The 23,672-nt window shown below is 39.8% G+C and overlaps 1 protein-coding gene across 3 annotated transcripts in view; it reads right to left on the reverse strand.

Moving 5' to 3' along the window:
• Positions 1 to 790: 790 nt before the first annotated feature.
• CHUK (component of inhibitor of nuclear factor kappa B kinase complex) overlaps positions 791 to 23,672 on the reverse strand; it is a 38,041-nt gene continuing 15,159 nt past the window's right edge. Inside the window, exons 10-21 of one of the 3 annotated variants that reach the window (XM_031956682.1) lie at positions 20,847 to 21,041; positions 20,217 to 20,319; positions 12,982 to 13,105; positions 12,182 to 12,333; positions 10,777 to 10,838; positions 9,939 to 10,048; positions 9,034 to 9,083; positions 6,192 to 6,288; positions 5,873 to 6,020; positions 5,238 to 5,374; positions 2,446 to 2,531; positions 791 to 1,865 (exon numbers count right to left, since the gene is read on the reverse strand). In XM_031956682.1, coding sequence (XP_031812542.1) covers positions 1,858 to 1,865; positions 2,446 to 2,531; positions 5,238 to 5,374; positions 5,873 to 6,020; positions 6,192 to 6,288; positions 9,034 to 9,083; positions 9,939 to 10,048; positions 10,777 to 10,838; positions 12,182 to 12,333; positions 12,982 to 13,105; positions 20,217 to 20,319; positions 20,847 to 21,041 — 1,272 coding nt within the window. In that variant the 3' untranslated portion in view covers positions 791 to 1,857. Of the gene's footprint in view, positions 1,866 to 2,431; positions 2,532 to 5,237; positions 5,375 to 5,872; positions 6,021 to 6,191; positions 6,289 to 9,033; positions 9,084 to 9,938; positions 10,049 to 10,776; positions 10,839 to 12,181; positions 12,334 to 12,981; positions 13,106 to 20,216; positions 20,320 to 20,846; positions 21,042 to 23,672 lie in introns of all 3 variants that reach the window. The other 2 variants (XM_031956681.1, XM_031956683.1) reach the window with 2 other exon arrangements.

Below are 23,672 nucleotides of genomic sequence, written 5' to 3' on the forward strand. Positions count from 1 at the left end.
GAGTCCACACTGGCCACCAGGAGGGGTCAGAGACACCGGGGAGTCCACACTGGCCACCAGGAGGGGTCAGAGACACAAAGAAATCCACACTGGCCACCAGGAGGCGTCAGAGATACCACGCTGACCACCAGGAGATATCAGAGGCACAGGGGAGTCCACACTGGCCACCAGGAGGGGTCAGAGACACCAGGGAGTCCACACTGGGCACCAGGAGGAGTCAGAGACACAGGGCAGTCCACACTGGCCACCAGGAGGGGTCAGAGACACAGGGGAGTCCACACTGGCCACCAGGAGGGATCAGAAACACTACACTGGCTACCAGGTGGCAACAGAGACATCGGGGAATCCACACTGGCCACCAGGAGAGGTCAGAGATACCGGGGAATCCACACTGGCCACAGGAGGGGTCAGAGACAACAGGGAGTCCACACTGGCCACCAGGAAGGGTCAGAAACACCGGAGAGTCTACACTGGCCACCAGGAGGGGTCAGAAACACTACACTGGCTACCAGGTGGCAACAGAGACATCGGGGAGTCCACACTGGCCACAGGAGGGGTCAGAGACACCAGGGAGTCCACACTGGCCACCAGGAAGGGTCAGAAACATGGGAGAGTCCACACTGGTCACCAGGAGGGGTCACTCCATTGGCTCACCAATAGCTGACATAGTCACCCCTCCACTTCAGTCGCCAAAGAGATCTCACCTTCTCTAGCAGGACTTAGTTTGCTGACCTTGGCAAGCAAAATTTCAAAGGGTAATTTCTTACACCAACACAAGAACTTAATTGACTACTGAGACTAAAAATCATTTAATTCACAAAACATCATTTAGTTCACACGTAATAAAAAACATCTGTCTTCTTTGTACAACCATACTCTCTAGAATTCTGAAATACTGTATGGAATTTATACAATAAAACCTATTAAGATTCTTGAAAACATTGCTGCTTACCCAACAACATTTGTAGGAACTGAAAAAACGCATCTCCAAATTCCACATAAATTACAGCAGAATATGACATCATTAATGTACATTTTAAACACATATACATGTCAGTGTACACTATACATTTACACCACCAGTCCCACTCCTTGGAAAGGTTGCCAACTCTCCTAGCTCCCAAAGGTAAAGGGATGGAAACCCGTGCCCAGCTCACTTTGAAGAACTCGTGTGCTTCAACATGTGTTTATTCATTCTCACTCCTGTGGCAGTGTCTTTGGTGCCGGTGCACGTGTGAACAAAATCTGTATTTCTCTGTCAAAATAAATTTGCCTAAATTTCCTGGAAAATATTCTCATGTCAGGAAAAATTAGCACAGTCAAAGGACAATGTGAAAAAGAGCTGGGGCTTCACCTCCATGGACTGCATTCGCTCCAGTCCAATCTCTCATCAGCTGCCGCTGAATCACCTATAATTGGCACCCAAGACCCCAAAAGATCCTATTCTCAAAGGAAAGCCAGTTTATGAAGGTCTTTGGAAAATTCTTATTCCCAATCCCGCTTCTGCCTTTTTCCACTTCCAGAAGGCTGCCTTTGACCTGTAGCTTTCTGTAGTAAAAATGCCTAAAAGAGAGGACAGTTGGCTAAGTAAGGAAAAAAGAGAGAATGAGCTTTAAAGCATCAAAAGGACGGTTCTCACAGTGCTCCCAAGTATCTACTTGGTAAATGGTATTATGCATTTTTTAAAGAAGCCAATGACCTTCAGATAATTTAACACAAGTTAAAATGAATGGAAACCAAATCCCCGTACACATAACCCTAGAGCAGATTCTGGTGTCTGTAGAATATATGAGAACGATCAATATCTTCATGGGTTTTAGGAAAATCAGAGGCCATCATTGCTTCAGCCAACTCCAATCAAGACTCTAAAGCCAGACGTAAAAAAGAAAGAAAAGACAATGAAGTCAGAAACGTCTATTTTTTTGATGTAGTTCTACAACAATTCAAAAGAATTTGACAATGATATCCTACATTTTGCAAATGAAAAAATGAAATGCCAACTAAATTTATTTAGTGGGGAAGTTAACTGGAGGCTCAAATGTAGCAAAACTAGGCAGTTAGGTTTACCTCAGACTTTCTAAGTTTTATCATCACGGTATTTTTCACATTAACCTAGTATCAGAATACGTAAAGCAATAACTGCTTTTCAAGTCGGAAACATCCTTCCCAAACACAAATGTTAACTGCTGTGTTAGGGGATATAATCTACCCAGCGGAAAGACCAAAAGGAACAGAGAAAAACTAGACAGAAGCAAGTAAAGCATCACCCAAGTATTCCCATCAAAAGTAGTCATGAAAGAATGCTCGAGATTGCCATATGCCAGACTACAGAGAGCTAAGTAATTAGCTACAAAAGTCTCCTACCTCTCTCTCCAATACACTGACCGCTTTAGCCCAGGTGGGGCAAAGAAGAGAAAGCATGAAGACTTACCATCAGACTCTTACCCTGTTCCTCTGTTGCTTCACGAATAACAGTACTCAAACAGCCAAGATAATTCAGATTTTCCTCTACTATTTGTGTAAAAGTTTCTCTGTAGAATGAAATAGACAATAATTTAAACTTCGACTTGGGAACATGACGTTTTCTTCTATTTTACCCGTTTGATATCCAATTGCAGATCAGATGTGTGCTAACTAAGTGTCTTTTGTTTTGTCTTTTACAAGGACACTAGCAAATCAGTAAAAAGACATACAGTCATCCCTTAACATTCACAGGAGTCAGGAGGGCAGGGTCCCTCCAAGTATGAAAAACTGCAAATAACTATAGACTCCACCCCAAACCTCTATTTTTGATCATTCTGATATTTAACACACAAAACAAGATATAAAACCCATTAAAAAGTTGCAATTTCTACATGAGAGATTGCAATTTCTACATCAGAGATTACTATCTCACACACCATACAGTCTTTGCAGCCACAGGCATAGCTGCAATTTTCTTCTACAAAAATCACAACATACAATGATCACTGAGAGAGAAAATCTCATGCCCTAGTCTGAATGGTAGAGAGACAAAGAGAATATTTACATTGTAGTTCTTTAGCACACTGAAATGTTTAACACAAATTACCTGCTTGGAATAAATTTACATGTGTGTACTTGATGGTAGTAAATGACAAAAACATTAATAACATGCAGCATTTATGACATTAATTTTTTCTAGTTTTCTTTACTTACAAGCAGTTTTTGTGATATTTTGCAGTACACTACAAATCTCCAAAAATTCCCATTTAATTACTGATAGACAATGAAGCCATGAAAAATCAAAACTGTGACCTTCTGTTGCTTGACATGTTGAAGATTCAGGAAGGTAATCACTTGAATTTGATTTGAAGGAAAAAATGATTAAACTAATATATGAAATTAAAACATGGGAAATGCCAGCCAAATGAATGCAACGGGGAAATAATTTTTAGTCTGCAAAGGTACCAGTTGCCTTCAATAAATCTGGAGAATGAAATGCCCCAACTACACTTCTCCATATAATGAGTCACAGGTCCCTCTGCTATTTACATTGTCATCCCCTTCTACTTAAAGATCACAGACTAAATTAGGACTGGGAGGGATCTTAGAGGCCAGCTAGTCCCACCTTCTAGATTTATAGATGAGAAAAATGAGGCTAAAAGATTAGGTGTCTTGTCCAGGGTCATACAGCCTTTAAGTGTCTAAGGCAGAATTTGAACCCAGAGCTCCCTGACTCCAGCCCATCACGCTTCCCCTTCTCCCCAACCACATGCACCTCAAAAGTACTTCACTCGGCATGAATCCTGCTAATTCAGAGAAAACACAACAGAGAATCTTCCTTCCTTCATAAAGCCTTCCCTGATAAACCCTACTTGCTCTGGTCAATTCACAGTTTATTTTTTATATGGATAATCAAATGACAAGTTAATTAATTTGGATTCTGTCTACACTTGCAACTCCAATTCTAACTCTGTCGACTGCACTAAAATGTCTCATTCCCAACTATGTGGAGAACTGTAGCGCATCCCATCACTTGTGGCCAATCATTACAGATCGAACACAAAAATGACCTTGGTTTGCCACCTGTCTTTGTCCAGTGGCTCAAGAAGCCATTTAAGGAAGGCCCTGCATGGGTCCTGAACCACAATCCTTGTCATGCTCCAAACGCCCTAAGAAGTGCTGGCAGTGACCCTGGGAGTGACCGTGGGAAGCGGCGGCAGGGCCGGTCAGAGTTTTACCCAGGAAGTGACCGATCCCCTGAAAGGGACCCCACTATCACCCGAGTGAAGCGCCAGCTTGGACATGTAGGTCGAGGAGGATAATATGAAGAAATCCTCATGTCCTGGGGATAAGGAAGACTGCTCAGTGGTCGGCTTATATAGTTCTACTTGAAAGAATGAGTGAAATTAGGACCATTCTTCAGTATTTCAAAGGCTCCAGCAGTGGAAATAAGTTGCCCCACTATGCTGACTTCACCCTTTCATGCCCTACTAGTTACTGTGGCCAAAAGAATAAAATCAGGACCTTCTCATAATGGACTTTCTCCACCTCAATTAGAGCCATAATTCATCACCAGGACTGAGAGAGCAAAGATTTCCTCTGATAATAAGTGACTGGGGAATTTCAAGTTTTGGGAGCTTTATATCTATTAGTGTGTATTTCAAATGCTAAATATGCAGAATGACAGAATCTGAGCTGGGAGGATCCCCACAGGTCAGCTAGTTCATCTCCCTCTTATCTCATGAACCTAAAGCCCCTTTAATGAAGGCAGAAGAGGCTATTCAGCCTTTAAGCACCAAAAGTTTCTTGGTCAATTTGTCTAAGTAGACATTTTCCTGTACCAGCTCTGATCAATTATGTTACTGTACTACAGAATTAACAGTGGGATTTGATGCTGAATATTTACTGAGTCCAGAATGAACTGTAGAAATTACTTTATATAAAAAAAAAAAATTTTTTTTATCAGTTTTCTTTCTTATGACTCTCCTAAGAGTAAGATGCAGCTCTCTGGTATATGTGATGTGGCTCCACCCTTCTGCCTGATTAACTATGGGCTGGGGCTCTGGTTGGTACCACTGTGTTTTTTAAGAGTTTGCATTCTGGAAGTGGCTGAGGTAGGGTGAAGGGAAGTAGGGGGGTATGAGAGGAAGAAATTCAAAAAGAAATGAGGACACAATAAACTAAAAGAAGAATTCTTGATTTCATATGAAGAAGAGCAAATATAAAATATATTCGTATTTTTCATCCTACAATTATATAAAAAGGAAACCCACCCATCCTGAGCATTTAGTACACATGCCAGAGAACGGGGTACAGGAGCTGTCAAAGTTGAAGGTAGACCTGCAGGAGTTGGAGTAGTGACTGCACCTTCTAGACTGGTTCCAACAAGGGATCGAGCAGAACTCTGAGTCTGAAAAGATGGGGAAGAAATGTCAAATATCATTACCTACTCCTCCTACTATTGGCTACTTTAATTTCTAAAACCTATCGTGTGGATAACCTCTGAAAGTCTCTAGGTCTTTAAATGTCTTTGGCCCACTGATTCACTGGGTCTAAAGCCAACATCCTCCCCCAGTACTCCTGAGGGCCCTTTGGATTTTCCTGCTGGGCAGAGCAGACACCTACACGGAGAGCATCTATCGGGACAAGTTTGGCACAAAAGGAGCAGGTTAAACATCTTTGTGGGACCTTCAGCGCTCTCTCAAGTTCACATACTACAATGGACTTAGGGATAAGCAGCAGGACAGCAGGGGAAAGATGATGAGGGGGAAGGATTTCCAAGGATTGTGAGCCAATGATCAAAAAGCAGTGTCACAGCCTATTAGGAAATACTAAAAAAAGGCCTAGCTCATCCCACCCTTTCCTCACCCTTCTGCAGGGACATATGTCACTACAAAGCATGACTTACACAAGCAATTTTTAACAGATGCCAAATTTCCCTCTGCCTCTTTCCCTGCATCAACATGACTGTGTTGTCAGCTTCTTTGATGTTATTGAGGGCCACTTCAATCTTGGGGAGCAGGTCGATAATCTTCTGCTTACAGCCCAACAACTTGCTGAAGAGAAGAGCCAAGGTCAGTGTCAGAAGGAAGGCCCAATCCCCTGAAGAATATGAACAGATACAAGCACAGCACCATGCTGCTCTCTGCTGAGCACGTGTGCCATTTTGGAAGGGACTGGCTTGGAACTCCATGGGTTCAAAACGGGGAGATAAAGAGAATTTCTACCTAAGGTGACCAAACAACTCTTTGAGAACACGGTCCTGGTTCTGCACAGTCAGCACAATGATCTTCACCATTTCCGAGCTATCACTGTAGGAATGATCTGTAACAAATCACAAAGAGCAGGACCAGTCACTCTTTACCAGTAACCTTGAGAAAGAATTCTTCCTCAAACCTTGAAAGCACTACCAATTAAATTCAAAATCTGATTTGGTAAATGAATGACTATTAGAATAGGCCAAATAATAACTGCAACACTAATTCAAATTAATATAGCACTTTTAAGGTTTATAAAATGTTTTCTTCCCATCAATCTGGCAGGTCTGGATAACAAATTTAAAAGAAGTAGAAACCGAACAGGAGAGGTTTGGTGACCTACTTGTGGTAAGCTGGTATCAGATTTGGAACTAAAATGCAAATTTCTCAATTCCCAAGTTAAAGGTCCTTTTCACTGCATCATGCTGCTTCAATAGACATTATTGTTATTTAGTCATTTTTTCAGTCACATCCAATTCTTTGTGACTCCATGTGGGGTTTTCTTAGCAGACACTACAGTGGTTTGCCACTTCATTCTCCAGCTCATTTTTCATAGATGAGGAAACCAAAGCAAACAGGATGAAATGACTTGCCCAGGATCACACAAGTACTAAGTATCAGAGACTAACTCAAGAGTCCTCCTGACTCCAGTCCAGCACGCTTATTCACAAAGCCACCTTGTGCCTTCAGGAGAGATTAGTTAATCTATATCTAAATGGAAATCTGCCACACATGGGGGGCCCAGATAAGTGGGTCCAAAGTTCAGGGGCTCTGATCCTGGAGTGCATTCCCTTACTTGGACATGACAGAGAAATTCAATTAAATACAGCAACATTACTTAAATGTTTATCATGTACAAGGCATAATTGCAAAGACAAAAATCCTAATAGTTCTTGTCTTCAAGGAGCTTACATTCAACTTAAGATGGGGATTAGTATACAAGAATATGAAAGATTTATGTAGCTAAGCATACAAGTGGCAGCTCTGCTTCTTGAGCACGGAGACTGTTTCATTGCTCTCTCAGTGTATACCAGTGTCTGTGACATGATAAGCCCTTTAAAAATGTTTGTGAAGGCAGAGTGCATTAAAGGCACTTGAGGAAGGAAGGAACGCTGCTGGCTCAGCTTGGGAAATATGTCAATTTAGCACGATGCTCCAAAGGCAGCCGCCCTAGCTCCAGTTTGGCTGTTCAGAATGCCATCTGTACATTCATGATTTTCTAAGTTGGCAGAATCTCACCCAATGTGGTAAACTCCTCAAGGACACAAGATATGCCTTAAGTTTTAAGGGATTCACTATACTGCCATCAAAGAGCAAGTGTTTTTCAAATCCTCTTATCCTATTTCACCTCAAACATCCCAATCACTTCATGCCCCAAACTCTTCCTCTTATAGTCATCATTTCTGAAAATTCCATAGACCAAGGCTTCTTGATTATATGTTTTACATAAATAAGTATGTTTGTAAATGTTTTCTAGAAACAGGTTAAATTTTGGACTCTCTGTAGGAATGGGAGAAAAGTGATTGAACAGTGGAAGAAATGAGAGAAGCAGCAGACAAATGATGCCTGTAAATGAAAAAGTGGCAGCAAGAAAATGTGAAACAGAATTATACCAAGTCATGAGTCATGTCTACTTCATCTCAAAAATCTGACCTATTAACTAATCAAGCCAGAAGGAAGAGCTTCAGACTGACTGGCCTGGTCTGGTAGGTGCCTCACAGCGAGGGTGGATTTGTCCTGGGCCAGAAGGAGAGCAGGGGGAGGAAGAGTAGAAGAGGAGGCCCAGAAGGACCAGAATAGAATGTGGTTCCATGGCCAGAGTTTTCTACATAAGCTGTACAAAATTGGACAAAGCTGGACCTATCAACCTGCACAGATCATCTGTGTCCCACGATTCCTCACCACAGAAACAGCTTATTGCACTTAAAACAAGTGGTCTGAGTAGAGCAAGATTCTGATGACTTGTCACTAAGAAAGGGTACAGAGAAAGAGGAAAACCCCCAAACGTGGGGACAGGGCAGCTGAAGAACCCTCAAAACCAGACAGTGTGAGAGGCTGGCGCGCCATCATCTCCCAAGTCCCTCTACACGCCCACGCCACAAAGCAGCGTCATTAACCGAACATTCAGGGGCCCAGAGGAAGGAAGCAGGGCAGCGAGTACATAGGATCCTCTTTCCTTCTGGTTTCCATTTACTGCAGTTCACTCTGTTAACTACCTACAGGCCACTGGCTCTTAATAGTTTCAGCTGATGAGAATGTGATTCTCGATACCACACTAATCACTATAAAACCTTCTATAACCAAAATCAGTTTAGAGTCAGATGTGCAGCAATTAGCCCTTTTCCCACTGTAACACACGTGCTGTCTATCTAGTTTGTAGTAAACGCTGCCTGGTAGGCCAGACAAGCAACGAAAGGCAAATGCAGTCACACGTGAGCCGCTTTCAATGAGTCCTGCCCTGTCCCAGCTGAATGTGGATCTCCACTCTCTAGAGACATAAAGTTTCTGCCAATTTCCCTAAACAGACAATAAATTTTAGTGCTTTTTAAAAAAATCTTGCTCCCATCTTCCTTCTAAGACCTCATCACTTCATGCTTCCTGTTCATCTTCTGTCCCTAACTTAGCTCGAGTTCCCCAAGATGGGAAACTTGTGACAACTCCTTTGTATTGTAAAACTTACATAACCCCAACCACTACTAAAAAGATGCGTACGGCAGCCCCAGATTTCAACTCAACCCTCCCAGGACAGCCAGTGAAATTGGCCACTAGCCTTGAAAAGTTTTTTTCCTATACTAGGATGATAGGGTCTTACCTGGAGACCTGGGCTTCAATTGCTTGTAGAGATCAATAGCTTTCTGTTCCCTAAAAAAGAAAAATCAAGTTGTATTACAGCCATGCTATGAGAAATGTCATTAAATAATTCTAATAATCCACAAATGAAGGCAATATTTACTGGTTTTAGTCATATTCCACATTTTAAGAAGGCACAGAATTCTACTCGCAAATTACAGAGCATTTCTTAAGTGTTTTTTTCAGAAAACATAGAACTAAAAGAGCCAAAGTACAGTACTGTATTTTATTCCAAAATGCTGATTTACAACTTCATTGCATTTCTTCATAAGAGCAAAAAAGCTAGAGTTCTTAGAAGACAACTCATGAGCAAATTTGAAGTTTTCCCTGGAGCACCTCAGTCTGTATAACCTAGGGCTGAGGAGCCAAGGAAATTGAAACTCACACTTAAAGAAATTCATCTAGATCAACCTCACAATAACCTTTTGAAGTAGAATGTTCAAAATATGGAAATCTCCATTTCAAATATGAGAAAACTGGGGCTCAAAGAAAGTAAGTCACACTGTCAGGAAGGGCTGGACAAATGTTCTGACTCGGAAGATCCAACATTCTTTTCATTTATGAAGTAAAAAACCTACTACAGACCATGGGGGAAAATTTTTGGAAATATGGGAAATAGCTGAAAATCCACACATCTAACAGGAGCAACTTCTCAACAATACTGCCACTTATCACCTGAAAGTCAAATGATCAGAAACAAAAAATCCACACATCTAACAGAAGCAACTTCTCAACAATACTGCCACTTATCACCTGAAAGTCAAATGATCAGAAACAACCAGTACCTGATAATGTCCTCATGATCAATCAGCCACCCCCAGCTCAAGGTCCCAACCCATACAAACCCAGAGGGGAAGGATTTCTTACAGAGACTCCATCACATCTTCTTGACGCCTCGCAGAAGGGCTCCTCTGCAACTCCACAATTTCAGTATGCAGGGACATGATCTGCTCATCCAAGTATCCAATATCACCAGCCTAATTCAGACAAATGGGGATAGCACTCACCGATCTCAGTTGTGCCCACAATGCACAGTAGGGTTAAAAAGGGACAACAGGTCTAAAGAGAGACAGAGGACTTGCTGCTTTAAAGTTAGAGATGAGAAATATTTGTTTATAATATTAAAAAGATCTCTTTCCTGACACACAATCTAATCTTCCACATAAGAAGATGCTTAATTTCTCACTTAGTTCTTTGCCCTCCATTTGTCCATCTCAAAAATAATCTGATCCGACACCCAGTTTCTTCTCTGGAGAGGAACAAATAGAGAACAAGTTCAATACTGAAAGGAAAAGGATGTGCAGAAATGACCAGTGCAGCCTTCATTTATGGGTCTCTTCTGCCTCCTGCTGTCTCACCTGACATGAGAAGTGGTGGTGTGAAGTGGTACTGGACCCGTGAAACCTTTCTGCAACCCCTGCCTTCATTAGTCAGTGGAGATTCAAGGCAAGACATAGGAATGGCAGGAAGAACAATGTCAAAGGTTCTAGAAAGATGAAGAGGTATGACAAAAAGCTTCATGTAGTGGTCAGCTGAAGAAGTGACCTGTGCCCACATGAATAAGTACCTATCTAAAGCTAGTCCAGAACATCAGAGATTTCTGGGCAACCATAGATGTGGATGTGTTAAGCCGATACTCTTTTACTCAGAAATAAAGCTTAATTACTAGGAAAGAAGCAGAAATCAGCCTCAAAAAAGGGCCTACCTGTGCACATTGAATGGCCTTTTCTTCCATTTCTTTCCAGGCTTTTAGCATTTTTTCTGAGGCTGAAACAAAAGTCAGGGTCATCTTAGAAATAGCCATGAATAAAAATAAAGGAGAGAGGCTTCAATGACCAATATGACCACAAATATTTTAGGTAATTGTATTTTACTCTTATCAGAATAACTCTATCTCCTAACTGGGTGGACTCTATGTGAAGAGGGACTTTACATAGAACAGTCCGTCCCTCACTAGTACAAAGACAGTTGCCATACGTTATTTACATAAAGAGAAGGAATTATGGCAGGAATGCTGGTAATCTCTAGTTTGTTCAAGCTTTGTTAATTCTGAAGTTTCATATTGAACTTGAAGGACAGTAAATCCAGAATAACATGGTACGAAAGATGCTGATGACTGATTTCAGAAAGGCCTGGAGAAACTTACATGAATTAAGTCAAGTGAGTAGAACCAAGAGAACACTGTACACAGCAACAACAACATTATGGGATGATCAACTCTGATGGAACTGGCTCTTTTCAACAATGAGGTCAATCAGGCTAATTCCAATAGACTTATGATGGAGAGAGCCATCTAAATCGAGAAAGAGGACTATGGGGACCAAATATGGATCACAAGAAAGTATTTTCACTTTTTTTTGTTGTTGCTGCTTTTTTTCTTCTTTCTCATTTTTTCCCCTTTTTTGATCTTTTTTTGTGCAGCATGATAAATATAGAAATATGCTTAGAAGAATTGCACATGTTTCATCTATATTGGGTTACTTGCTGTCTAGAGAAGGAATGAGGTGGGGAGAGGGGGAAAAATATTTGAAACACAAGGTTTTGCAAGAGTCAATGTTGAAAACTATCTTTGCATGTATTTTGAAAAATTAAAGTTTGATATGTGATTTTGGGAAAAAAAAAAAAAAGATACTGGCTCTGGAAGGCCACAAATATAGCAAGGCCATAATTTCTACTGCCAGCAGTGAGATCAGAAATACAACCCAAAAGGTGTTTGTTTGGAGATACACTGCAGATACATGGAGAAAGACTTTTATGTCTTTTAAAAGTAGAATCTGAAGTCCATAGATTTTAAATCACTGGCACACACAAATCAAAAAATATGAGTTCCCTATAGAAAGCATAAAATGGCAATTAGTAGACAAGAACTAAAAGATTACAAACAATTTTTAAAAAACTCTAAAGTTCAAAACAAATAAATGCATCTTATAGTAGACAGAAACAGAACTTAATAAAGGAAGCAACTACCAGTATATGTATATAAAGTCCTCTTTTATTATATTCTCCTAATAATAAATAACAGCCATAATAACTCCACTTGGACAAGGCTTTCAAAACAATCTCAAAGTACTTTCTACCCTCACTCTCATTAGACAACATGGAATACTTACATATCCCATAAGTCATCTGGTCACTGTATCTATCCAGGTCAAGTTGAATGCTTTGATGAAAAAACTGCAATTTTGCTTTCAGTTGCTGAGATGCTGAAATCATGGTGTTCTTCATTTTTGTTAAGTTAGCATTATAGCGAAGAAGACTCAACCTAAATCAGGGCAAAGATATAACCACATTTTGGCAGAAGAAACCAAGGACCGATGTAAAAAATATCAACCTTGCCCCCACATTTTGATATTCAGGGTAAGAGTCAAACTTAATCAGGATTCAGGTTTCCCACTCAATATTATCTGTCAAAACAAAGACCTCGTAATACTGCCACCAAGTACTTACTCAGAGTTTTACTTAGTAAGTTTCAGAGGACAAAAACAGCGCCTATTTAAATTGTGTTTTAGGGTTTACAAAACACTGTCTTTGAGCATTACATAAACATTAGCACCCCCAACTTAAAGCTGGAAAAGCTGGATATTTGAGTTACCATCTTGGTGAAGTTACAGGATTTGTATAAGGTGCCACAACTACTGTGTTGCAACCTGAACTTAAATCTAGGTCTTAGACACCAAAGTGCTTTTTTTACTCTTGCACTTCGCTGCTTCCATGTGAGTCTTACAGCTTGAGAACCGATGCCATGGGGCTCTGGGATCAAGTCCCAGCAGTACTGCCCAGAACCCTCACACCTCACTGTCTGGTGTCTCACTACCAGATGGCACACTGGTTTATTAGGCCTGAGGTACCCCCCAAACCCTGAGTCCCCTGTGCTGTGGCGTTCCTGTTTGGAACCACAAGGCCTGCTTACATTGCTGCTCTCTGCCCCTGGAAGAGCCTGCTGTAGTCTTCCTTGAGCCCAGACACATAATGCACAGCTTCAGCCCATACTCTACGCAGCTGCATGACCGGCAACTGGATTTTGCTGTCCTTTACTGTGGGGGAAAAAGGTTTGGTATAAGCAGAAGCAGTATGACATGGAAGAAAGTAAGCAAAACCAACGACTACAATAATGACAATGAAAAGGTCACTGAAAGGAAGCTGCAATAGTCAATCTGGGGTCGAGAGACGCTATCATGAAATTTATCTCCCTCCCTTCCTCCCTCCCTCAGTACTAAGGCCAGAGACTATTGGGGCAAAATCCTGCCAACTCTGTCAGGCAGAAACCCTGTTCTGAGGAACACTGAAATTGGCAGGATAGTTAAGAGAAGGAGGTTCAATTCTAAAACGAATGTGATATAAAAACGAAGAGCTGTCAAATAAAACTTTGTTTAGGAAGAGTGAAATGATTTTCCAGTTTTGACTGCCAAGAATCCCCTCATGGCTTGACTTATTCCAGAACTAAACATTACCTACCATGTTCAAGGCCCTGTGGAAGACATGCAAGTAAAAAGTGACTCATGATGGGGTGAGAAACCCTACCCTTTACATGCTGTACTCATTCTAACAGTCTTATAGACCTTATTACTGCCCAAACAAAGATTTAAAATTGGGAAATGGGCAGTTTAATTAACAGATCCAAAAGCTTAAGAGCTAACTGAAAATTTAAGAAGAACCAAAACTGATAGTATTTTCTTTATTTTTTGCTCCACAAAATTTTAAAAGTTTTATTTTATTTTCAGTTCCAAATACTCTCTCTTTCACCTCTCCCAGTCACCGAGAAAAGCAAGAAAAATAAAAGCTTTTACAAATATGTATAGTCAAACAAACATTAGCCATTCATTAGGCATGTCCCTTCCCCTCTAAAAAATATGCTTCACAGGGCCAAGAGATCATTATATACTTCAACAACAATACTATATGATGACCAATTCTGATGGACTTGGCCATCCTCAGCAATGAGATCAACCAAATCATTTCCAATGGAGCAGTAATGAACTGAATCAGCTACGCCCAGCGAAAGAACTCTGGGAGATGACTAAAAACCATTACATTGAATTCCCAATCCCTATATTTTTGCCCACCTAAATTTTGGATTTCCTTCATAGGCTAACTGTAAAATATCTCAGAGTCCAATTCTTTTTGTACAGCAAAATAACGGTTTGGTCATGTATACTTATTGTGTATCTAATTTATATTTTAATATATTTAACATCTACTGGTCATCCTGCCATCTGGGGGAGGGAGTGGGGGGAAGGAGGGGGAAAATTGGAACAAAAGGTTTGGCAATTGTCAATGCTGTAAAGTTACCCATACATATAACCTGTAAATAGAAGGCTATTAAATAAAAATTTTAAAAATGCTTCAATCTGTACCCAAGTACATAACCTCTCTCTCTGGAAATGGATGGCACATTTCATATGACTATTTCCTAAAGAATCTTTGCCTCTAAGCCTTTAAAAGAATTCCAAAGCTTTCCAAAGATGATCGCTATGTAGGAAAACTGTGTACCCAGCTGGCACTAAAAAGTGGCTCTAGGGCCCCAGAATGTATAGTTTAGATCCCTGAGTCACCTTCAGCTATAAAGGATTAGTTTTCATGAAAGCTGTCAGCCTCTTATTAGCTATTAAGCTAAATCCACCTCTACAAATTCCTTTAATAAGATATCACAATTTTATACAATTTTATGCTTTTAGGTGTTCTCAGAGCCTTTCTCTCAATCTTCACAACAATCCCATAAGGCAGGTAAAGCAGAGATTATTTTCCCTCTTATATAAATGAAGCAACTGAGGTTCAGTCAAGTTAAATCAGATGATCCAACTGGCTGTCATCTAGTCTAATTCTTTTCCCAGTCTAATTCTCTTTCCAATATGCTTACATCTTTGCAAATGAAGACTCCATAGCAGCCCTAAAGTAAAACCCTGCCACTCATGAAAACAGGGAGTTCCTGTTCCTTCTTCTCCACCAGATACATGCTTTACATTTTCTCTATGGCCCATTTCCTGATAAAATCACCTCTGAGTCATGAATAATGATCTTAACTAATTTTCCCAAAAGGATTTCTAGGAGTCATAACTCTCCTTAACGAGTCAAAGAATCTTAGCAGCAAACAAAAAAACCTTCAAGAATCCAGTTCAATTTCCCCACTCTATTACTTGACAGGTGACAGTCACCTTGTCTTTTTCAGTGACATGGAGCTTAGAGAAACAGCCCGGACTACTGGATGAAGACTCCAAGTCAAGTAAACATGGGTTCAAGTCCTGCCTCAAACAGCTGTATGTCTATCCATAAGCAAGTCATTTAACCCTGTCTTGGCCTACAAAATGGGGAATAGCAGTGCCTAACTTGCCATGAGGATCAATTGAAATACTGTCCATTAAATGCTTTCAAATCCCAAAACACAATAAAGGTCAACTATTATTATCACCCTATATGGTCCACTCTATTTTTGATTTGCTCTAAAATTCTTTCCTATACTGAGCTGAAACTGACTTTATTTTAACCTTTATCCACTAATCTCAATTTGGGGATCAAGCAAGAGAAGTACACAAATAGTTAAAGATGGCAATGTCCAGGCTATACACCCATGGGTATCTCCAAACAAAATCAAATGTCATAAAAGCCTGCTAAATTAAGCCTGCTTATTATCCTGATCATTCTCCTCTGAATACTGTTCAATTTATCAATCTCTTTCAAAATACAAAACATCATCAATAAGTAAGATCTGAAGACTGATCATACAGTCACAGAACATAGAAGGCTGGTTCTCTCCCTTGTTTTGGCCTCTACACTTCTAACATTAAGCTCAGGAGATAAAAGAAGGTACCCCACCCCTTTCCTTTCTCTATACAGGTAGAAAAGTATAGGTGTGGACCACTGTGTATTACCCATAAAACAGATGATGTTCTTGTTAGTTATTATTTTTCCGATTCATTATAAGGTGTGTCTCTCTGAGAAAGAGGGGAACATTTTAGGAAATTCCTCCTTTAGAAGGTAAGAAGAAACTGTTTCATTCTTTATCCCTCCAAAGCCTATCAAAGTTTCAGGCACATCACCAAAGTTTAATAAATACCGATTGATCAATTGAGATATGGAAGTGATGTAAACAAAAAGTAGACAGACCACATTAGCTTTGAGGGCAGTATTGTCAGTTTATTCATATTGAGGTTATAGCAACTATATCTCCAACGTCATCTTCATAAGAACTGTTCCTCATGCATCAACAAGTATTAATTAAGTACTCACTAAAGTAATCAAACATGAATCCCTGAGAGATGACAGATGACTATTCAACAATCATTTAATTATAAATATCAAATCAAGCGTAAAAGAGGTGCTGTGCTCTCTACCAATGTTCTATGCAGACAATGTAGAACATTCTGCACACTGCCTCTCACAAGAGCAGCCTAAGAATGCACACAGGAAAACCTAATGGGTAGATAAAGATATTCAGCTGGAAGGGCAACTCATTCATCAGTCCATCTCTATTAGTTTTAAGGATGCTGTAAAGATTATAGACAGATGAATCCAGAACTGAATGGGAAAGGAGATTGTATTTACACAACTAATAATTTCAGACTGGTCCCAAACACAAAGCTCATTTTTTTTACACCAATCTTGTTGGTGTAAACCATCAGTGATAGTTCTAAAATACCGGAACAGCACAATCTAAGAAGAATCAAAAGGTGACAAAAGGACAAGGGAAAAATGCATGTTGGGCATAAGCAAGCTACAGCATGTATGATCATTTACCAATGATCCAGTGATCATTTACACACTATGCCCCCAAAAGGGGAATGGATCAGTCTGATGTCAAGAACAAGAAATAACAGACAGAAACTTGAGCATGGTGCTGGTACCAAAGGAAAATCTGTTGGGGGGATGGCAGAGGAGGGGAAGGGGAATGGGGATGAACAAGACTCAAATGTGTTAAGAAGTCATGAATGGATAATTACCTGTACAAGAAGAATATCCATACTGATGACACTGCACAGTTCCATTGAAGCATCAAAGTACAAAAGAAATCTATTCAGTTCCAGACTGAATGAAATACAGACTTTCAAAAGGCCTAGCAAGGTCCAATTCAATTCTCAGAAGTTCAGGTTAGTTAGCCTTCTCATATGCCACAGAGAATAGTTTCTTCACTTCTGATTATCCCCAATTTAGGGTAACCAACTCACTCTTTCATTCGAAGGCTTAGTCTCATCTAAATCTGGAGGCTTCTTAATGACAATCTAAGTGCATGGCACTTTAGTACAGTTCCTTAGCTAACTTCTCTCACCTCCCACCTTCTATAGTAGCACCAATTTGCATTTATATAGCACTTTAATAGGTCTGCAATTTCTTTACAAATGTTATCTCACTTTATCCAAACAACAACCTGGAAAGAAGGTGCTATTACTATCCCCATTTTACAGAAGAGAAAAATTTTCTCTGAGGCACACCACCAGCTACACTTTTTAAACTGGACTCCAAGACCCTAGAAAACATCATCAATAGGAGACTCATCATCTTGTGAAATTGCATCAGTCTAAATGTGGAAATATGTATAGAAGAACTGTAAATGTTTAACATATATTGGATTGCCTGCTGTCTAGGGGAAGGGAGAAGAAGGAAGGAGGGGACTTGGAACACAGGTTTTTGTAAGGATAATGTTGAAAATTATCTTCTTAAGTATTTTGAAAATTAAAAGCTATTATTTTAAAAAATGTTTAAATAGGGAAAAAAAAAAAAAGAAATTGCATCAGTTTTATCATTCTCAGTCTCCTCTGCCCTGCAACTAGAGGGCTGAGCAAAGCACTCCTCCCCAAGCCTGTAGAAAGAGTCCTCCCAGGCCAGTCATCTCTCCATTTCCCACCACTGCCCTCTTTAGGATTAGAATCCACATTGCCCACATAAGCCCTTTTCCCACCCCAAGCCCTTTTCAGCTTTCTTTTGTATATTGTCTTCCTCTAGCAGACTGCAAGCTCCTTGAAGGCAGGGACTAAATTTCTTTTTCCTTTTTGTAACCCTAGCGTAAAGTACACAGTTGTAACTGTAAGCATACTGCCTGGCACATAGTAGGCCCTATTAAAATATTTATTGACTGACCAACAAGAAGGCTTAATGATTTGTTCAGGGTAACACAGCTAATAAGCAGTTGAGGCTGGATTCAAACTCAGAATTCTTACCTCCTAATCTCATGTTCTAGATGTTGTACCACCTAGCTGCCTGAGAAAAACAAGGCAATACAAATCAAATACAGTGTCCCACGGATGGGATTCTGATTGTTGTCCCCAGCCCAAAACTACCCCCTCCCCAGGTAATATCAAATTGGAGAGCAATGGTCTTAAGGCCTTCGGTAAATTTAGTTGGTGCTCAAAATATCAGCCAAGTTTTTCCTTAACTTGGGAAAGGTCAGACACTGAGAAAGAGATATGAGCCCTGACTATTTCTCCTGAGAAGATAGAGGTTAGAGGGGGTAAGCTGAACTGAAGCTCTGAGGAGAGAGCAAAAGGGTCCCGTTCCTGGTGTGGGAAGGACTGAGTGGGGATCTCCAGGACCATGGTGAGAGTCCAGGGGATTAGAGAGAAGAGAGTTCTGGTGGATAAGGGGAAGAATCCAGCAGGAGGTCATGAGCTTCCTAATTAGGGTTATTCAGCTCTGGGGGGGGGGGGGGGGGGGGGGGCGGGGGGGGGGGGGGGGGGGGGGGGGGGGGGGGGGGGGGGGGGGGGGGGGGGGTGGGGGGGGGGAGGGGGGGGGGGGGGGGGGGGGGGGGGGAGAAGGGAAGAAAGAGAAAAGCAGGGACTCAAGGGAAGGAGGTTGTGAGGAAGAGATGATCAAGAAGACCAAACTTTCCCCATCTCCTTTGTCTGGAGTCTCTTTGCCTATAGTAAATTTGGTTAGGAACATCTTGCATTATTGCCGCAGTGCTGTATCTTGAGAGAGTGCCATAAAGGCCTGGACATATGAAACTTCAGTCCATTTCCCTCTGCAGTAGCAAAAAACAAGTAAGCTGAAAAATGGTGTCATAATTAAGGGAGACACTAGTAGACCACCTCTCCTGGTCATCTAGATTATATATGGGCCAGATTCTATAACAGTAATATACAAGATATCGCCTTTTAAGGTCCTGCATGCAAATTTCGTAAGAGCAGCCTAATAGAGTTGCATTATGCTGTAAACCTGAAAAATTCTCACTTTAAGCCACTCATCTCCACACAGTCTTGTATAAAGGGAGAAAACGAGCAAAGGGCTCATGCAAAATTCCTAGACAGATTATCCTCTGTGCAAAGGGAATCTGCAGGGCACAGAGGCCCCAAAAGTCCCCAATAGCCTTCCTAGGTGCTTGGAGGACACCAGCTAGAGTGAGGAAAGGGGACCTTAATTTGGGTGGGAGAGAAACTGAACTTGGTCCCTGAAGTGGACACCAGAAATATTAAGGTATCAGGTATCTTTGTGGTGTCACCTCAGAAAGAATTCAGGCGCAGGCAATCTCCAACTCAAGCAAAGGCATTTTAATGAGATTTAGGCCAACCTCTCTGAAGGAGTCAGCATCCTAGCAGAGCAAGACAAGGATTGTTATGGACTAAACTGTGTAGATCACATTGCCAGATATGTAGATTTTGAGATTACAGGAGGAGTTTGTTAACCTAAAGAGGTCCTAACGCCTGGAACTGGTATGTGGTTACCCAGAATGCCCACAAAAAAAAAGGGGAAGAAAGAGAGAGGGATGATTAATGTATAGTAATGATATTATAATCAGCCTTATTATTATTATTGTAACTCACCATCAGTTCACCCAAAAGGACAACAATGAATGAGAGTACACAGGCAATATGTCAGGAAAAAGATGAATGAAAGTTTGTGGTTTAATGTCCTAGTGCACATCCTGTTGGTGCTACTTTCTTATTGGTTGATGTTTACATTTGATGGATGATGGAATTATAGAATGTATAGACCAGTACCTGGATGCTGGTGACTGAAGGTTTCTTTGGAGTTTGGCAACAATCAAAATTTCATCATCATCCCCTTAAAAACAGAATTCAGCTCCACACACACATCATCTCCTTTCAGGTCACAAGAGATAAACCCTTCCTTTATAGTTCAGACCATTTAAAGCCAAAGAACAGTTACAACCAAAACTATCTTAGATCTCAATTCAGTAACAAAAAACATATTACTTACCAATATAATTTACACATTCAGATAAACTTCTAGAAGCAAAGGGCCCCTCATAGACGATCTTGCTTTTATCAAACAAATATACCATGTAGCTATCACAGCCTCGCTGAAAGACAAAAAAAAAAAAAAAAAATCCATGAGTACCTATTCCAAGAGCCCTGATGTCCTAGATTCTCTCTTCCCAGATAACTTGAAGACACTAATGTCAAAATACTTATTACTTTAATATATAAATGAGAAGTTATAGTTTCAATTGCCCAGCAGAGTCACATCTTCCACATAAATGTGGCACATTTATGTGGTACATCTTCCACATAAAATCTTAATTAGACTCAGGCTTTGTTATCAATGTTACCTAAAGCATGGTCTTCTATGAACTCAAGTGCCTACCTACTCAATTTCATGGTATTCCAGAATAGGTGAGAGAATAAAGCAGGACTGGTGGGGTAGGAAATGTGAATCTGAATAAGGAAGGTAATTCAGACAAAATATAAAACATTCATCATTCTATGTTATCTTATTGAGGAACTCAAAAGAGTCAAAAAGGCAAAGCTAAGAGGAATTCAAATGAGTATGAAAACCCTAAGCACAATCGGGCTCACACATTTTCTAGGGATATCAGAAGTCTCTTACTACTCCATCTAGAACACACTGAGAGGCAGGTTTCCGGGGATCCAGGGAAATGCCCATCTCTAAGAGCAGTTCTTGAGAAGCTGTACTTATTCCAGTTTCTTGCTCAATCCGAGATTGTAGTGAATGAAAACTCTCCTCAGGTAACAACAGGAAGGAAATTATCTTTGCAGAAGTCATATTTAATATATGTGCTATCTGTATAAATGAGAAGATAATGATTAATTATTGTTTATCAGTTGTCTGATGTGTGTAAGAGGCTATAGAGCATACAAAGTATGACAAAGTATTTTGCCCAATTACATGTCAATAAAACCACCAGGTTCTCTATTAATAGGCTTATTTATAAGATTACATATATTCAAATTAGTAAGAGTAAGAGTCATTCCATACTGACTAAATAATAAAGGATGTGAACTGGCAGTTTTCAAAGGATGAATTCCATGCTATCAAAAGCAATATGAAAAATTCACTAAAGAAAGACAAAATACGGAAACTCTGAGGCTCCACCTGATACTCATCAGATTGAAAAAGTTGGCAAAAAAAGGAAAATGACAAATTATGGAGTTGTGGAAAACAAGTACTAATATTAACTCGATCTTGGTGGAATTATGAACTCGTCTAACCATAATAGAGAGTAATGTGGAATTATGCTCCCAAAGTTACCAAACTGTGAACAATCTAAGTTTATATGTCAGAGAAATCAAATAAAGAGGAAAAAGACCCAAATGTACAAAAATATTTGTAGCAGGTTTTTTTTTTTTTATTTTGTTTTGTTTTGTTTTGTTTTGTGGTAGCAAAGTACCAGAAACTAAAGTGTCAATCAATTGGGGAATGGCTGAACAAATTATGGTATAAGAGCGTGGTGGAAGACTTTTCTGCTGTAGGAAATGAGTTAGTGAAAAGTGACCAGATAAGGAGAACAATTTCTAAAATTACAACAACATATAATCAAACAACTTCAAAAGCCTTAAGAATTCTGATTCAAGCAATAACTAATTGTAATTCCAGAGGACTCATGATAAGACATCCCCATCAGAGAAAAGAGAAGCTCAGGGTGCATACTGAGACTTTTTTTTTTTGGACATGGCCAATTTGGAAATTTGTTTAGCTTGAATGTATGTTTGTAACAAGGGTTTTGGTTTTCCTTTTTCTTTCACCTGGAGCTAAGGGACTAGATGGAGAGAAAAATGGTGAATTTTTGTTAATTAATTAAAATTAATTAAAAATAATCAATAATAAATAATCAAAAAATATCCAAAAAAAAAGTTTCTATTCTGCGAGGATGAATTTTTCTCTTCTGGGAAAATTCTCCAAGATGTTATCACAATCACTTTTAAAAATCAAATGCAAGGGCCCTAACCTTTCTCTTTGGAGACTAATATAAAAGAATTTTTTGTATTGTTTCTATGTAAACTTTTAAAAGTAAAAAGAATCTTCTTCAAAACTGAGGTTAACTTCTAACCTAGCTAATCTAGTAGAACTTCTCCCAGGTCTGTCCTGTTTCTTGTTTCAGCAACAATGAAAGTAAATACCAAGTTCCCTGAGATGGACACTGCAGGGCTCCTCACAAATTCATAAAAATCAGGAATGCAAATTCAAAATATATTTATGGAATCCTTATCATGTAGGAGACCTAGTGCTAGTTGCTAGAGGAGAAAAGATAGTTGTTAGAAGGAGAAAAGATGAGTAAAACATAACTTGGTAAGACATAATCATTAGCATCGAAAACTTAAATGGTGGCAATGAAACTACAAAGGAGATGTAAGAAACAGGACATGGAAACGACATATTAGAGACAGGGCAGAAGAAGAATCAAAAATAAAAAGTTTTAACCCTGAGTAAATGGGCAGCTCTTGGCATCTTTTACAAGAAAAAGGAAACCAGAAAAAGAGATGAAGTCATGTAGTATCCTAAGGCAGCATGAAGCAGTGAGAAATGTCCTGATTTCAAACGTCTCCACAGACTCTGTGTGACCTTAAGCCAGTCTCAGTTTCCCTTTTAATAAAATGAGAACTTGGGGTACAATATTCCTAATAATTCTTCCAGTTCTCTGTCTTGTGAACCTATAGCCAGGATAGGCAGCCTTATTTAAAAAAAGCCTTTTCTGAACAGAAGGAGCAGGAAAAAGTAAAAATAAATGAATATCTGATCAGTTTGGGTTTGGGGTTGCCTGAAGTTAATTTGGAAAAGTCTCAAGCTAAAATGTCTGCCTTAGCCAACTAAGAAATAAAGTATTCTCCTATTCAAAGGCCCCAAAATCCACCACTGGCAGGAAGTTCAGCCTTTCCTAGAATACATTTAAGAATGCAAAGGAATATGGATATATATGCATGGAGCCCAGGCAGGGCACAATGTGGGAATAGCAACCATACCAGCACGATAAGGACGTGCCTCCAGGTTAGATATTGTTTTACTATCCCTAGAATCATTCTCTGAAATCTAATGGTTGCAGTCTGACTCCTTTCTTGTGCCCTCAGCAAACATATCATAGGCAAACAGCAGATAAACACTATTGGAACTAAGTGAACTGTGACACACACCTAGGCAGCTCTTATGACATTATCAAAGTAAATTATAATGGTAATTAAGTAAATTCAGTGCAGATTGGTTTCTATCATTTCAGACCCCAGGATGAAACAGTATCTCTTACTGAAGAAAAAAAAAGTATTAGCTTATAAAAAGTTTTAATCTAATTTCAGTATGTTCAGAATCAAACAGTTACAATACAAATAATACCCATACAACCTTTAAACCATATAACCACACCCCCTTCTTCTAGACCCTCCCCCTTCCTTACTGCAGTACTCTATTTTACTGGCTTTTGAT

The sequence above is a fragment of the Sarcophilus harrisii genome, chromosome 2 (assembly GCF_902635505.1).
Source record: "Sarcophilus harrisii chromosome 2, mSarHar1.11, whole genome shotgun sequence".
Classification (NCBI taxonomy): Eukaryota; Metazoa; Chordata; class Mammalia; order Dasyuromorphia; family Dasyuridae; genus Sarcophilus; species Sarcophilus harrisii.